This window comes from Trichosporon asahii, assembly GCF_000293215.1.
Source record: "Trichosporon asahii var. asahii CBS 2479 unplaced genomic scaffold scaffold00017, whole genome shotgun sequence".
NCBI classification, from domain to species: domain Eukaryota; kingdom Fungi; phylum Basidiomycota; class Tremellomycetes; order Trichosporonales; family Trichosporonaceae; genus Trichosporon; species Trichosporon asahii.
Genome location: NW_014040907.1, coordinates 87,499 through 104,021, shown reverse-complemented (window position 1 = coordinate 104,021; position 16,523 = coordinate 87,499). Strand labels below are relative to the sequence as shown.

General features: G+C 60.2%; 6 protein-coding genes across 6 annotated transcripts; 4 read left to right on the top strand and 2 right to left on the bottom strand.

Annotated features, from left to right (window-relative positions):
• Positions 1-1,127: 1,127 nt before the first annotated feature.
• On the top strand, positions 1,128-1,838 carry A1Q1_07623 (uncharacterized protein; the record flags this gene model as incomplete). Its single annotated transcript, XM_014326635.1, has 1 exon — positions 1,128-1,838. One exon carries the CDS (start codon positions 1,128-1,130, stop codon positions 1,836-1,838), a length of 711 nt encoding a protein of 236 aa, XP_014182110.1.
• A 380-nt stretch (positions 1,839-2,218) lies between these two features.
• On the top strand, positions 2,219-2,527 carry A1Q1_07622 (uncharacterized protein; the record flags this gene model as incomplete). Its single annotated transcript, XM_014326634.1, has 1 exon — positions 2,219-2,527. One exon carries the CDS (start codon positions 2,219-2,221, stop codon positions 2,525-2,527), a length of 309 nt encoding a protein of 102 aa, XP_014182109.1.
• A 352-nt stretch (positions 2,528-2,879) lies between these two features.
• Positions 2,880-5,289, bottom strand: A1Q1_07621 (uncharacterized protein; the record flags this gene model as incomplete). The annotated part of the gene is made up of 3 exons (XM_014326633.1): positions 2,880-3,161; positions 3,310-4,310; positions 4,359-5,289. The coding sequence occupies 3 exons, from the start codon at positions 5,287-5,289 to the stop codon at positions 2,880-2,882; spliced, it is 2,214 nt and encodes a 737-aa protein (XP_014182108.1).
• Positions 5,290-9,273: 3,984 nt separating this feature from the next.
• A1Q1_07620 (protein kinase) lies at positions 9,274-10,474 on the top strand (the record flags this gene model as incomplete). Its single annotated transcript, XM_014326632.1, has 3 exons — positions 9,274-9,343; positions 9,414-9,606; positions 9,661-10,474. The coding sequence occupies 3 exons, from the start codon at positions 9,274-9,276 to the stop codon at positions 10,472-10,474; spliced, it is 1,077 nt and encodes a 358-aa protein (XP_014182107.1).
• Positions 10,475-11,728: 1,254 nt separating this feature from the next.
• Positions 11,729-12,961, bottom strand: A1Q1_07619 (endoplasmic reticulum protein; the record flags this gene model as incomplete). The annotated part of the gene is made up of 5 exons (XM_014326631.1): positions 11,729-11,832; positions 12,045-12,263; positions 12,403-12,524; positions 12,588-12,766; positions 12,911-12,961. The coding sequence occupies 5 exons, from the start codon at positions 12,959-12,961 to the stop codon at positions 11,729-11,731; spliced, it is 675 nt and encodes a 224-aa protein (XP_014182106.1).
• A 647-nt stretch (positions 12,962-13,608) lies between these two features.
• Positions 13,609-16,353, top strand: A1Q1_07618 (uncharacterized protein; the record flags this gene model as incomplete). Its single annotated transcript, XM_014326630.1, has 6 exons — positions 13,609-13,623; positions 13,716-14,027; positions 14,102-14,370; positions 14,500-14,633; positions 14,878-15,055; positions 15,126-16,353. The coding sequence occupies 6 exons, from the start codon at positions 13,609-13,611 to the stop codon at positions 16,351-16,353; spliced, it is 2,136 nt and encodes a 711-aa protein (XP_014182105.1).
• Positions 16,354-16,523: the final 170 nt, after the last annotated feature.

Sequence of the window (16,523 nt, the reverse complement as noted above, 5' to 3'; positions counted from 1 at the left end):
ACCGCTCGTAAGTTTTGAGTACCGGCTCGGTTGGAAAGTCAGTCGCGTACAGACTGCGCTAGCCTATGATCTACCCTTTCTCGCTTGTTTTTGCACCCGGAAGTGCAATCTTAGGCTCAACGGCAGCAGGAGAGTTGAGGGGGTTCGCAATGTCGGGAGGCTGGTCGTCGGGTTTGGGCCAGGTACACTAGGTACGCTTTCATGTTTGCAGCGAATATGGCGTTCATCTACCGAAGCCTTGCGGACAAGGTTCCGAGGTGATGATTGGATCGGTGCGTGCGGCATCTTCACTCCCTCGCTCGCTTCGCGGAGCAGCGTGTAGCACGTGAAGCACTGTAACCAAGAGGCAACGACGCACTGAGTCTCTGATCGGGCAAGGCACGCATTGCTGCAATTGAGTGATGGCTGCGAGATCGGCCCAGCGGCATTCAGTCCGGGATGTGGCTCGCGTAAGAGTTGTATTGATCACGAAATCAGTCGCGCATGGCTTACCTCAGGGTTCCTGGTCGACCACGAGACAATCGCGTGCGTTGTTTGATCGTCAGTGAAAATGCCCGATGCCCGAGGTCTGGGTGCTTTGGCTGACAGAGACGTGAGTGCGGATTGCGGAATGTGCTAGTGCGGAAGAACGCTGACGTATCCGCAGTCATTTCTGCATGCTTGGAATTTCTCAGCCAGCGATGGGCCTGCATACGCAGATCAAACGAAAGCCCTGCACACAGACGGACATGTGTATGTAAGCTGTGGAATACCGAGTCCGTTATCTAACCGGTGCCGGTCAGGAACGGAGCCGCGGCAATCATGGGGGCTTACTAAATGCGTGAGGAGTTGCAGAGCAATGGAACAACGTCAGAAGGCACTCGATGGAGCCCGATCACCCCCCATGACAAAGGTTGCCCGCAGACACCGCAGACACCGCGCTCCAAGGGGTGGTATATAATGCATCATCCGCCGATCTTGCAACCATTCCCACCACGAACGCCACCAACATCACAGACACCGGTATCGACGTCGTCGACCGATCGCGACCACACCAGCACAAGCACAAAAGCGTATCCCCGAAACGCACTCTAGCGACACTCCTCGTCTACCTCTTCCTCACCATACTCTTCACGAAAGCACTCAGAATGTCCGCCTCCGCTGCAGCCACCGGCGCCGCGAACGGCGCGCGCAAGCTCCGCGTCGACATCACATCCGACACGATCTGTCCCTTCTGCATCCTGGGCGTTCGACAGCTTCAAGTCGCGGCCGAGAACTACAAGAAGACGCACCCCTCTGCGCCCGAGCTGGACGTGCACTTCCACCCCTTCCAGCTGGGCGGCGGGGGCAAGTTCACCGAGAAGCCCGTCAACAGGCGCGAGTACATGGCGAACAACTATGGAGCGGAGCGGTCCCAGGCCTTTGCCCAAAACTTTGACCGTCAATACAAGGCCCTCGGGCTTGGTGGCTTTGCCTCGGACGCGCAGCTGGCCAGCTCGCACCTCGGACACCGCCTGACTGCCTATGCCGAGGACAAGAAGCCCGAGGAGGCTGCCGGCGTCGCTCTCGACCTCATGAAGAACTACCAGGTCGACGGACACTCGCCCTCGGACCGCGACCGCCTCGCGCAGATCGCCGTCAGCCACGGCCTCTTCCCCACCGAGCAGGCGGCCAAGGACTGGCTCAACGGAAATGAGAAGGACGCCGAGGTCCGGGAACAGTACAAGGACGCCGTCGACAGCGGCATCACCGGCGTGCCCTTCTTCGTGTTCGACAAGAAGTACGCCACGAGCGGAGCCGTCGGAGAGGACCAGTTTGAGAACATCCTCGACCAGGTCATCAAGAAGGAGAACCTGTAAATTGTAGCTTAAAAGGACAATGTATTCATGCCCAATAGCGGCGACTGTAGAATCTAACCAAAGCGCAAATGCACATGCAGGGATGCGGGGCGTTGCGGAGTGAGAGACTGACAGACCATGCATACGCCGAGAACTCACGGGCCGGGCGTTGCGGTAATCTGATAGCACAGGCCCGGATGCCAAGGCACGTTTCGGCCGACTCCGGCAACTTGAGCCGCAATCGTACCAGCGAGGCGGGTCATTGCATCACTAACGCATCGTCTTCTTTCTCTCTTTGTACAAGCATCGCCCCATCTCTATTCTACACCCAAAACGTCCTCGTGCCATCCGTGGACCACCTCTCTTGACCGCATCCTGCCGTACCGATCACTCTAGCCAGCATGACCTTCTCCCCCGAGATCGTGTCCCATGCAACCACCCACATGAACGAGGACCACGCCGACGGCAACCTGTACATCGTCCGCGCGTTCGCAGACGAGGGCGCCAAGTCGGCAACGATGACGACGCTCGACGGCGAATCGGGAACCTGGTCCTACGTCGCGGCCGACGGGAGCGAGAAGACGGCCACGGTACCCTGGCCCGCGGGCCCGATCAGCGAGCGCATGCAGATCCGCGTCCAGGTCGTGGCGCTGTACAAGACGGCGTGTGCCAAGCTCGGCGTGGACGTGAAGCCGCACCCGCAGAACTAGAATGTTAAGAGTTCAGCGGCCGCTTGTGACGACTCGAGGTCGTTGATGGGACGCTGAGGAGGGATCGATCCCTGGACCACGACGCAAGCCACCCCGCGACCTATCCCGAGGACACATGTAAGACCCCTCGGTACCCGACGCCGAGCACGCAAAGAAAAGACACTTTTGGGACAACATGTACATAGCATATAGTAGCGCGTCATGCAAGCAAGCATAGACTGCATCGATTCTTACACAGCAGCATACGGCATACGTAGCAAGGAGCACAGATCTCGCTGATGACTACACAGATGTTCTCGGTCGCGCGGCCGCGGACCCCGGTCTCCACACCCCGACCCCAACACACTCCCATCTAGTCCATACTGTCCAAGCTGTCATCCGACGCAGAGTCAGATTCCTCCTCGTTCACATCCAGCGGGGGCTCCTCGCCCCTCTCCTCCCTCGTCTCAGCTTCAGCAGCCCGGTCCCGCGCCTCGCGCTCGTTCTGTCTCGCGATTGCCCCGCGCTGAGCGTTCACGTTGCCCGCGATCTTGACTGGTCGCCCGTCGGGCGTCGTCTCTGGCGCGTGCTGCACGCGGATGCGCTCGATGGCTGTCCAGATGCGTTTGTCCCATTCGAGCCAGTCTTCGAGGGCCTGGGTGTCAGCTAAAGTATCAGGGTGAGACGTAACTAGCTGCGTTCGAGGCTTGAGCGTTATGAAGACTCATTGCCCGCGCATCGCCCTCGCAGTGCTCGCTGCAGACGCCGCTGTCGCTTCGCTCCAGCGCGCTGAAGTAACTCACCTCCTCTGCTCCATCTCGCAGCGTCGCCTCCGTCTCCCACGTATCCTGCTCTGGCGGCCATCCCTTCCACCGCACCCTAAACAACCTCCCGCGCTTCGCGACCACACGCTCAATCTCATACACGTCCTCGCCCTGCTCGCTGATCGCGCCATCGAGCGTATCCTCCGCAGCAGTCGCCCACGGCGCCTCGCTCGAGTTGCCGACATGTCGCTCCTCCGCCGCCCAGGCCGCGTGGGTGCACCCCTCAGTGACAGCGGGATCGTAGCGGGGCATGGGCAAATCCGCGAAACTCTTCAGTTTCGGCTTGCCCCTCCGCCTCCCCTCGCCCATATACGCATTCACGTACCGGTGCGCCCAGCACAGTGCGTTCTCAACGTCGAGCACACGCATGCCCGGCCGCAGGCCGTTCTCCCACTCGTGCGGCGCGTCCTGTCCCAGACGGGCGTAGTATTTGAACTGCTGTTCCGTGAGCCACTTGAGGCCCGCGTCCTCCATCTCGGCGTTGGAGATGCAGGGGCCAAAGATGCGCCGCAAGTAATTGCGACTTCCCGGGCCGCAGGTCGCAAAGTCGCGGTAGAGCCAGGTGAATTGTGGCGTGTCGTTGAGGAAACAGAGAATGTTCAACGACAAAAAGCCGCCAAGCGTCGGAATCGTTTGCAGGACGTTGGACGCGTCCACGGCGAAGCGGCACGATTTCAGCTGTGCCGGTAAGCCGGATTCCATCATGGCCATGACTAGGCGCAGCGACGCGGCAAAGTTGTATATGTTCTTGTCCCGGTTGCGGTTTAGCGCTGGGTCAAAGTAGACGGTGGGCGGGACGAGCTGGAATCCGCCCAGGTAGATCTTCTTCTTCTGCTTGATGCTCAAGTCGTGCAGCGCGCTCTCCATGGCTGGCAGATCTTTCTCAAACGTCTTCCAACTGGGCACGTCCCCGGTTGCAGCTTCGCAGAGGGCGGCCCACGAGTCGGCATTGTAAAACTGGCAATAAAGGAATACGCGGACTGTCATTAGCTCAGTCTAACCTCCTCATAGCGTAGAAGTTTACTTACAGCACACCTCGTCCACGCTCTGATCGCCGTCGGCAATGATCTTGTCCCGCATCATGATAGAGCTCGGGTCCAGCTGCCTGAACACATTCCCGATATGCACCGCGCTCATGGTCGGGTCGGTCGTGAGCTGGTCGCGCGGCACGCCCGCCTTGCGGCGGTAGTACATCTCGTGCCGCTCCGCGCAGAAGCGGTAGAAGAGGTACACCCAGTGGTTGTCCACGACGACGGGGAGGGGATCCTCGAACCCTTGCACGTGCAGGTGGGAGTTCTCGTACTTTCGCGAGTCGACTAGGCCGTCTGCGCCGGGTTCCGGGGTGGGTTCGCCGACGATGAGCGGCTCGGGCGAGGCTGCGTCAGAGTCGACCACTATAGGCGCAGCGTGATCCTCGTATTCCGACCCTGAATCCACTGTCACCGGGGCGACCTTGCGCTTCTTGGACGAGGAGGGCGTCGTGCTCTGCGAAGTCTTGACTGTCTTGGGCGTCTGGGATGCTCGAGATGTTCTCGCCGCCTTCGTTGGTCGGGGCGTCGCCTGCGGGGTAGACTGCGCGGAAGTCGCCCTTCTCCGTTTCGGAACGGGGCTCCCAGGCTCACTCTCAACTCCCAGGTCGGCCTCAACGTCGTCCTCGTCCATCGCCTCCTCCACGTCCTCCTTGTCATCCTCCTCCTCCGATTCATCCTTCACATCCTCTTCATCGTCCGAGGACTCAGGCGTGATCCGGAACTCGGCGGCATAATCGACGACCGCCCTGTGACGGCCACTCGTCCGCCGCTCTGGCTCTGGCTTCACTTCAGGTGGAGGGAGTCGGGTACTCCGCCGCCGGGCCGTATCCTCGCGCTTCACCTCGGGCGAAGCGACCTTGCGCTGGGGCATCGAGACTTCGAGCTCGAGCTTGACGGGACTCTGGGCTGCTCTCCTCTTCGTGCGCATGCTGGTAAAGAAGCAAGATGCTAGAGGCAGCGCAATGCAGGTAGATGCTGGTGAGTAGGAGGTTAGTTGGGTGAAATGAGCAAGTGGGGAACGCGAAAGTGAGTCTGGACGGATGCACCTTCCTTCCGCTGGGCGTAAGTGCCGATCTTATCTTGAAACTCGGTTAGGCACGCCTCGTGGTCCACCCCTCCCTTTGCCTTTGCGTGGTGGACCGGTGGAGATCGTGTGAAATAGGGGGAAAGGAGGAATAGTATGCATAGTGTGCATGCCCCAGATACCAGCGCGGCCTGCTCTGCATGCATACACTCTCCGTCGAGGGCCAAGCTGAACAAAAGGCGCAGCGACATTGGGCGAGTCACCGCAGGAGAGTGCGGGGCACCAACTTCCTCCCACCGTGAGCCTCGGACACTGACGCAACCTCGTCCTTGTCTCTCCTCCTCTTGCTCTCCACTCATCTCTTCGACCAGAAATCACCATGTCGTCGCCCATCATCCAGCGCCTCGGGGGCCAAGACCCCGTCATGCTCGTGCGGATCGCGGCGGTGAGTACATAGACCCCGCGTGGGAAGAATGATGAACGCCGCGACTGATGCCAGGCAATCTCGCTCATGGCCGCGGGGACGCGGGACTATGGCTACAACTTTCCCCTTTTCGTGTGTATCACCACCCCTCTGTTCTCCACTTCTCGTCCTTGACCTGGACGTACAGTTGTGGAAAGCTTCACTCGAGTCCGGCTTAGCTGACCCCAGCTCTTCGGCCTCGTCTCCTTCGAGCTCCCCAGCACCCAGTGCCTGCAGTTCTTCCTCTCGATCGTGCTCTTCAGCGGCGTGTTCGACATCATCTTCATCATCGGCGGGATGCGGGGTGCGCACGTCGTGCTCGGCGTCATTCTCGCCTTGCTCAAGGCGCCGATCTACTTCTCTGGTCTCGCTGCCCTGCGCGACAGGGGAGGAGATCTCGCCTGGGCCAATCGCGGATTCATGGGCAGCTTTGGCGGATTCGCCGGTGGACAGTCTCTCCCCACTCAGGCTCAGCCGGGGCAGACGGGGGCGCAGAACCGCCCGCCTACGGCGCCGACGCCGCCCGGCTCTTTCCCTTCTGGCGGATACCGACTTGGCGGGGACGATGGGCCGAGCCAGCAGCCCAAGGGCCGTGATGGCTATGAGGCCATTGCCTAATCGCCTACCGGGCGTAGTTAGATATTGTTACATGCAGAATTGTGGTTTGCTCTACAATCGCCGAAGCGAGGACTCGCCCAGCGTTCTATGTTACATGCCGCGGCTGCGCTCCATGGCCGCGCTCGCGTCGAGGACCTCGCGCACGTCGCTCGAGCCCATGAAGTCGACGTGGTCCAGCGTCTCGTCCTTGCCCTGCAGGACCTCGAGGGCGACATTGTGCGAGCCGCCGAGCGGGAGGCCGTACGGCGTCGCATCGAGGAGGACGGGGTGGTGAGCAGTCTGATGTCAGCTCCCATGCAGGTGACGCAGCTTACCTCAGCAGCAAGCTTGACCTCCATCGTCTGTCGGAGGGGGACGGCGAGGCCAAAGTTCTCGCGCTGCATGGTTGCGCGGCGCTGCGCCTGGGTCTGCTCCCACTGTCGTCAGCTTCACACCACGACTGGAGCAGCTGGGGAGGTCTGGTTCAGCACGCAGCATCGAGCACCCTGCCGTTCACAGCTCGTGCACACCGCTGCCAGCTCCCAGACGCAACTCACCTTCTCGAGACGGGCCTGCAGAGCGCTGACATTGCCAGACGCAACCTTCTGGGCCGCCGAGGAAGGTCCGTGGCGAAAAGCGTCGTGGACGCCGAGGACGGGGTGGTTGGTCGCCTGCGTCGACACCTGGTAGGTGTCGGCGGACGCGTTCACAGTCGGGGGGACGATGCGATGGGACTAATGTTAGCAAGTTTTCCGAGAAGGCGGAAGCTCACCATGGTCGTGAGTGGACTTGTTGTTGTTGCAACTGGACTGGAACGCAGATACCAGCAACTCTAGTCTGCATCAGCGGTTGCATCATGACGCGCCAGCGTCAGTGAGTGAGCGGACAGTGAGGGAGGACCGTACGGTGGAGGTGTCCGCGTGGCGGTGATAACGGGGTTCCGAGAGTGGCATCTCTGCTTGAGTGAGCAGGCTGGATCAGGGAGGGGCGTGACCTTGCCCTTGTGAGCTGTAGGGTCGACTGGGTCAAAATGCAGCCCAAGATTGGCCCGTGCGACGCCGTGCCCTGCGCCTCTTGTTCGCTGGCAGGTACCGTGCGCCGAATCCCACACGCCCATACGTTCCAGACACGCGCTCCCCTTTGGCCTTTGGGCCTCCCTTGGAATCCAGCCAGCCAGGAGCCAGCTTGAGTCCGTCGACAGCCAGCCGCCAGCCAGAGACTCCACTCACCCAGCGTGCCCAGCCAGCACCACCCACCCAGAGCTCACCCACTATAGGCCAGCCAAGTCCAGCCCAGCGTAGCGTACGATCACACCGTACCCACCGTACCCACCATACCCACCATACCCACCATACGCACCACACCACGCTCACCACACTACTGCATCCATTTCCCATCCACTCTTCCTCACTCTCCATCTTATCATCCCCGCCCCCGCTCCGCGCACCCCGCAACTCACCAGCCCCCACGAAACAGGCGGTGTCGCACAGGTGAGTAGTTTGTCCCCAGCCAGAGAGAAGGAAGGCCGCGACAGTGCCGGCGGGGAGTGTGCCGGAACGCGAGTGCGTCTGTGTAGCCCCGCCCAGGCGCAGCGTGCATACGGTGGTGTGCGCAGGCTGGTGCCAGGTGTGCCAAGGTGCAGGAATTCAGCGTAGTCAGCCAGGCTACGCTCTGACTCCACTCCTGCACTCCCACCGCCCCGGTCTATCTCCCAGGCGCGCCCCCCGTCGTACCCACCATACGCAATACGCACGCACCGTAGGGCCAAAGGAACCGCACCGCACCCAGTGTCCACTGTCCCTCACCCTCCGGCCATCGTATCCACTCGCCGGGCCACTCCGCTGACGCTCAATCTTTCAATCCTCCTCTTCGCAACATCGTCCACTCCGCACACACCTCCCCTTTTCTCTCGTCGACTCCGCCGTCAACCCTCGTTCCGTTTGTGATCCCCCCCGCATTCATCGGCAGCAGTCTTCCATCCATCTGTCTTTCCCCTTTCATCCCCCCGGATTCGACTACGACGCAACCGTTACGCTGCAATTAGCGGATCCATTCGTTCCAACCACTGAACCCAGTCCAAGACCGACCCTTGCACTGTCACCGCACGAGCTCGATCTCTCCGTCCTGCACGCACGCATCTAACTCTACCTTATACCACTGCTGGATCCGAGACCCCCTTCAAGGTAAGTGCGAGTGTGCCCTACTCATGTCCCCGTTTGCAGCCGAGTGTGCAGGGACGGGACCGTGCATTTCTTTCACTGCCTCGCAGCGCAGAGTCAAGGATCGCCCCTGCAACACACGAGGCGCAAGCGACATGGGGGCCACTGGGGCCATACGGCGCAGCCATCTGTCTCTACAGGCGCAAGCATGCTGCTTTGCGTTCACTGCGCACACTGGTCTGCCCGTGACTCAATTCTCTCCCTCTCCTGCTTTAAATTTGGAGGCTGACACACACCGCTCCCTCGACCCGTCCTCACCTGCACCATCAACCCGCATTGACGCTTTGTCCTTCCCTCATCGCTCCAACTCGCCGTTCGCTTCCTGCATATCCGCAATTCTTTGACGCCTCTTATCCCTTGCACTTCCAACACTGCATCATCGTCCACCGCGATCATCATCGACCGCTCCATCTGTGGCGACTACTTGGCATCTGACTCACCTGCGTGACCGTTATTCGACCACTCCTTTACCGGGCGGTGCATAACACTTTCTGTCATCGTCTCCCCCATACACGTCACCGGACCAACGACCACGACCGCGACCTCTTACCCGACCGCATTCCTTTGCATCTCGCTAACATGGCTTCCTCACATCAGTTTGCGTCCAGAATGACTTCCATGGACCTCCGTGTTGGCGGCAAGTACCGCATCGGCAAGAAGATTGGTAGCGGTTCCTTCGGTACGTCTCAAAGCGGGAAGAGCGAGCAAGTGGGCGCGGTAACCCGTAGCGTCAGCTGACACACCCTCAGGTGACATCTACCTTGGTGTCAACATCGTTTCCGGTGAGGAGGTTGCCATCAAGCTCGAGTCTGTCAAGGCCAAGCACCCGCAGCTTGAGTACGAGTCCAAAGTCTACAAGTCTCTCGCCGGAGGTGTCGGTGTTCCCTTTGTCCGTTGGTATGGAACTGAGTGCGACTACAATGCCATGGTCCTCGACCTTCTGTGAGTGATTGGCGTATATCCTGGTTTCGGCATTGTTCGCTAACCCGTGCGCAGTGGTCCTTCCCTCGAGGATCTGTTCAACTTCTGCAACCGCAAATTCTCGCTCAAGACCGTCCTCCTTCTCGCCGACCAGCTGATCTCGCGTGTCGAGTACATTCACTCGCGCAACTTTATCCACCGTGACATCAAGCCCGACAACTTCCTGATGGGCATCGGCAAGCGCGGAAACCAGGTCAACGTGATCGACTTTGGTCTCGCCAAGAAGTACCGTGACCCCAAGACGCACCTTCACATCCCCTACCGTGAGAACAAGAACCTCACCGGAACTGCCCGTTACACCTCGATCAACACCCACCTCGGTGTCGAGCAGTCCCGTCGTGACGACCTCGAGTCGCTCGGTTACGTCCTCATGTACTTCCTCCGTGGCCAGCTCCCTTGGCAGGGACTGAAGGCTGCCACCAAGAAGCAGAAGTACGACCGCATCATGGAGAAGAAGATGACTACTCCCACCGACATCCTCTGCCGTGGATTCCCCAACGAGTTTGCCATCTACCTCAACTACTGCCGTTCGCTTCGCTTCGACGACAAGCCCGACTACTCGTACCTCCGCAAGCTCTTCCGTGACCTCTTCGTTCGCGAGGGCTTCCAGTACGACTACGTCTTCGACTGGTCCGTTCAGCCTCCCCAGAAGTCCTCGGACAACTCTGCTGGCATGAACGACACGGACGCGCTCATGCAGGCCCAGCAGAAGCGCCGCATCGCCGCCGAGGCTCAGATGCCCGTTTCGCAGGACCCCAACCTTGAGAGCCAGCGCCAGCTTCGCTCGCAGACGCGCAACATTGCCCGTGAGCAGTCTGGCTGGAACTAAGCGCTCGTCGTTCCCGTTTCACCGCGGGTAGCACGTTTCCTGTTCCGTTCTTTGTTCGTTTCTGAGAAGTGAGATGACGAAGGGTGACTGAAGATGGTGGATGGCAGCGGTTGTGGATGTGTTAGGAGTCTTTCAGTTCGGCTCGCCATGGAATCTAGCAACTCAGTGGAGTTCGCTGCACCACTAGTGACGATTCCCCGGCATTGAAGCCCCGGTTATGGCTCTCAACAACAACACTCCACGTACGACCCCGTCCTCCTACCTCTCTCTATGCGGTTTTCAATCGCACCGCTCTAGCTCGTCTTTTTTATCTTACAATTCACCTCTCATATCTTCACGTTTTCCGACCCCTTCATCGCTCGTTTTAACACGACTTTTCCGATCCCCCCGACTCCGATAATCCCTCCAACGCTATACCCCATCATTCCCACACTGCAACTTACCTCGGACAGTGTGCCGCACATTCCGTCGCTACGAAGCGGAGCCTCAACGCCCGCTCTCTACCACCGGCTGCCATTCCTACCCGCGCAGCTTAATCGCCCTCTCCGGATCGACCGACTCTTTGCAGGCAGCAACGTCTGACAATCTCGCGACCCTACCTACCTAATTTGTTTATAGTCCACATCACACCCCACATTCACCCTCACCTCATTCCCCCCTCATCACGACATCACCACACCACACACAACAATTCTGAATCCCAACATTTTCACGTCCTCCGCCCGGCGCGCAAGCCAGGGCTACAAGATCCCCGCAAGCCCCCCTCGAATCAGGGATTTGGCACTGAACGGCCTCTAGTTCTGAGAGCCATGTTCGTGTCGATTCGAGTTTGGGCGCGGGAGGGCGCCACGTCCCAGCTGCTCCCACCGCTTAACATTTGGCTGACGGCGTCGAAGTTCGTTCCAATGGAACTCCGCGACCGTGGCCACCTTATTCTAGTTAATGTGATGCAAAGTTGGTGTAAAAACGGGTTGCGTGAGAGTTTTGTGTATTGGCATTCCTGTGACATCCAGATTTACGCTAAGGGTAGAGTATAACGGTGCTCGGAAAACTCGGATTTTGGCACAAGTTGTGTAGTGGTCAGATTCTTGAACGAACGAGGAAGACGTGTCTAGTGTGGAGAAGGGTCGGGACTATGGGCGCCGGCGCGAGCCAGTTGATTGACTGACTTGGAGAAGCCAAAGACAGAACGAGCAGTGATGTTCGCTGCCGCTCCCAGCTCGCAGCGCTCGCAGCTCGATGGCACTCGCCGACTTAGTCAAACTTCTTGTCCGAGACGGCGCCAGTCGAGGCGTTGTGCTCGTCGGCGAGACGGTTGTACTCGGCCGCCTGCTGGTTGGCCTGCTTCTTGAGCGTCGCTGCATGTCAGTTGCACGAAACATGTTTAACTGTCGCGAGTGCGAGGTATTCCTCAGTTCTACCTCTCCTTAGGCGTTGTCGCGCACACGAAGTACGCAGTTAACTGAGCTCATTCAGAGAGCCGAGCTGGCTGAGCTCACGTCGTTCGCTCTCCCCGCTGTGCTCGCTGCGTCGCAACTCGCACCACTCGCTTCGCTCGTGGGGTACTCACAAAGGTCACGGTCCGCGTCGCTCTGGACAGTCTCAAGCTCGGCCTGGAGGACCTTGATCTTCTTGCGGAGCTCGGCGTTCTCGCCCGCGTTGGTCGAGCCCTTGGCCGTCGAGCCCTTGAGGGTGGTGAGCTCCTCCTGGGTCTGGATAAAGTCGAGGAGAATGTAGAACACGCGGCTCAGGACGAGAGACAGGAAGAGCGTCGTGCCCGTGAGGTAGACTGGAGGTTAGCTTATTCCTTTCAACCAGTAGGAAGCTGGTAGCATGGGTGATGCTGGCAGCGGGGCAGTTTGGACTAGCCCCACGCTAGGAAAAGACTTTCGCGTCGTCGCCTCGCGTGGGAGAGCGGATCGTCACACCCCTGTCTTTTGCTGCGCCCCGAAGGAACACAACAGCGGGCACAGCGACGCCCGTAGCAATGGCTGTCCTCTGGTCGGTGACCAGATCAGATCCTCCCCACGTCACGCTACTCACGGTTACGCTGCGCGTAGAAGCGACGAGCCGCGCTGGGAATGGTTAGCGCGAACTCATGGCAACAACCCACTAGGTCGTCTCGGTGCGGACGTCGGCGGCAACCTCGGGGTTGCGCTTGGCGACGGCCCCCTCCTGCGCGATGCGCACCATACGCTGCAGCGCGTCGATGAAGAGGACAGCGACGAAGCTGGGGTCAGTTAGGACTCTCTCCGTGGGGAAACTGTATACGAACATAAATGTGATTTTCAACTGAGAGTGTTAGCTAAATACAGAGATGCCTGGGGAGCTAGTGTGCCGTGGACTGAGAGACTGAGCAGATGTCCTACCGCAAAAGGGTTGCAGAAGCACACACTGCCGAGTGCACCAAAGTAGGGAAGGGGTCGTGAGACTCACAGCGTACTGGACCTTGGCCACGGCCGGGTTCTCAGCGAGGAAGTGGAACATCCTGTCTGTCAGCTTCGACGAAACAATCCTAGCTCACTTCCTGCGAAGCCCGAAGGGCATGGGGCTGAGGATGGTGGTGAGGAACGACGCCTCGGCGACGAGAAGCACGAAGCAAACTGGCATCAGCTATACTCCGGTTTAGCGGATCTTCCGAGCTCACGAGAGTAGTAAAGCTGTGATGTTAGCTGTGGTACACATTGGCAAGCTTACAGTCATGGCTGGTGGATGTGCTCTGGTCGATGTGTTATTGAAAGGATCGAGAAAGGACGCGAAGTGGAAGAGCTTTGAGGAGGAGGAAGCGATGGAGGAAAGGATGAAACGCGGTGGTCGCTCGCGCGGCGGTCAGTCTCAGTGTCGTTCGCGGCGGATGCAAGACTCAGGAGATGGTTTGCAGGCTGACGTGCCGCTGATCGAACGCGAATACGTCATTCCCACCACGGGAGGCGAGGGCAGGACCCTTTACCCTTTACACGCCGGCCAGCAGCTGTAGTGGCCGGTTCTGGACCGGTTGCACAGCCGTGTGACAGTCAGCGGAATCAAACGCCACATCACGGCGTTATGATCTCAATCCTCACCACCTTACGAGGTCGTCAGGTCCAAGATCCACCAAGCTGGTCCACAATAACATCCTCCTCACACCCCTGGTCATGGTCGACTTGAAGGTATGTACACATACGCACAATGCTCCTGATGCAGAGTCTTGCCGAGTTACTGTCTCAGCTGCGATGGTTTTAGACGCAAGCTGACGTATCAGACCTTCGATGACCTCCTTGACAGGACGGTGCGCGCGCCGCGCCTGTCGGGAACCAAAGTTGGCGAACTGAGGGACATGGCCAAGTCGCTGGCTGCGCAGCACAGCGACGACATTGTTGCCATTCTGACGAGGACGAACGCCAGCCTCCAGCCTGCTAGCACGAGCCGCATCTCGTCGCTGTACGTCTTTGACGCTATTGCGCGGGCGGCCAAGTCGGACGCGGCGCTGCTGGGCAAGATGGAAGCGGCGGTTGGCGGGTTCGTCGACAGCATTATCGACAACGGCAAGGGCGGAGTATGGAGCGAGGGAAGGGTGAGTTGCTCGTCTCTCTGCAGTGACGGCTGTTCTGCGCAGCTACACTCGTCACGACCAAGCTGACCAAACAGGACAAGACGCGCAAGATTGTGGACATCTGGCGCAAGTCGCAGACGTTCTCGGACGGCTGCATCGCGGACCTGCAGGGCAAGATTGCTGGTGGAGACGACCGGAGACCAAATGGTAAGATACCCTTCCTATCCCCTCATCACCCCTCACCCTTCACATCTGCTGTTCGTGCCCACGACGGCTCTGACGCGGTCCCCCGCCGCACTGACCTCCTCCGCCCGGTTGTATCGTCGCATAGCCTCAACCGCGCATGCATCACATTATCGACTACGTGAGCCTATCAGGCTTGTACCGACAGCAAACGCTAGGCTGATCGGCCAATGCTGGACGACTGGTCTGGTCGGTCTCGGCCGACGGGCGCTGGCTCGGACTGGTGATCGGCATAGACAATTGTTATTAGGCTCCTCAGCGTAGGCCTGCTGGCTGCTGGACTGGATGGCTGCGGAAAGAAGGAAGGCAGGATCTGGTCGCACAAGCAAGCACACGGGAGACTGATCGACTCGACGCTGGAAGGACTGGGCTGCACTGGTGCTCGTGTGCTGAGGCGGGGTCTATCAAGAGAGACCTCGGCTCAGAGCCGGGACACGTGAGAGTTCTTCCAGTCGGGAACAGTCGTGTGCGGGCAAGGTGCGATCGACCGGTCGTCTTTCGATCGCTTCGATCACAGCGGCCACTCTGCCACAGCGGCATAGCCACGCGAGCCATGGAGCCACAATTCCATCCCTATCATCCACATCCCAATCCCCTCTACCCGTGTTGCACGAATGCTGAGCGTCAGTCCGATCAACGACGCCCCCCGGCGCGCCCCCACCGCACATCCTGGCGCGGTACAAGGGCCTGTATTCGGGCTCAGGGACGCAGTCGCCCGCCGGCAGTCGTTCGCCGCCACCAGCCCCCGGCCAGCTCCCGCCCGAGATCATGGCCATGCTCGGCGTAAAGTCGAAGGCGGATGAGAAGTGAGTCCCGGTGACGAGCACAGCGAGTGCCGAATCTCGCTCATGTACCTGTGTTCGAGCTGACAATCAGGGCCGAAACAGCAAGCGCCATCGACGCCGTGCTCGCCAACGTCCGCGGAACCTCGACCGCGACGCCGCCACCTGGCTCTGCGCCGGCACCAGCACCAGTGCCGAGCTTCGATCCCGCGCAGCTCGCTGCGCTGGCGAACATTGCCGCTATTACTAGCACGCCGACTCCGCCGCCCGCTGCCCCACCCGCTGCGCCGCCTGCTCAATCGTATCCCCAGTCACAGGGACAGGGCGGGTACAGAAGGGGACGCTCGCGCAGCCCCGAGCGCCGTGACGGAGATCGGAGCGACCGGGATAGAGATCGCGGACGCTGGCGCGATGGCGATGGCAGGGACCGGCGGGGCTACGCGCGCGAAGACTCGCGGGATCGGTACTACGACAGGCGGGACTCGCGAGACTACAGGGACGACCGACGAGACAGCCGCGACATGCGCGACGGATACAGGGACGACAGGCGAGACTCGCGCGATGACCGACGCGATAGCAGGGACAGCAGAGACAGGAGAGATGGTGGGAGGGAGGGGGGAAGGACGATGGACCGCGCTCCCCCCGGCGCTGGCCCTGGGGCATCGAGACTGCCGCCCAAACCGGCCGGTCTGCCGCCCAACCCCACCCTTCCGTCGCGACCTGACGGCCTGCCGTCGCGTCCGGCCGATTCGCCGCCAACTCGACGACGGGACTGGTCCCAGGACCCCCACCCCCACTCCCACTCCTCCCACTCCCACTCTGGCTACGACCGTCGTGACCGTAGTCAATCTCACGGTGACCGCGGCTCTCACGATCGCGCCTCGCACGACCGCCCCTCGCACGACCGTGGCGGCAGCTACGGAGGAGGCCAAGGAGGCGGTAGTGGCGGAGCACAGGGAGGCAATGGGGGCAGCGGAGGCGCCACACTCCAGACCTTTGATTTGACCAGTTTCAACCCCGCCACGCCCGAGAGCTGGAGTGCGCTCGCGCAGGCGTGGCAGAATACGACGGGCAGGCAGCCGAATCAGTTTGAGCTCATGCAGTTCCTCGCTACTGGGGCGCAGCCTGACTCTTCCACCAACGCTGGCGGCAGTGGCAGTGGAGGAGAGGGAGGTGAGGGGTCTGGAGGAGGGATGGGAGGTATGTTTGGCATGCCTGGGATGATGGGCATGGGTGGTATGGGCATGGGCGGCATGGGCGGGGGTATGGGTGGCATGGGTGGAGGTATGGGAGGCATGGGAGGGATGAATGGGGAGCAGTAGACTAGATATCGTAGACCTTTGTTGTGTATGTATTAGCAATCATCTGTTGCTGCATCTCTATTGCTGCCCATCAAACAGCGACCTCCTGGCCACTGCCCTCTGACCATCCATCGCTGCTCTGACTAGCACACACTGCTGCCCGCTTGCGTTCGCGCCTGCAGCTGCTCCAG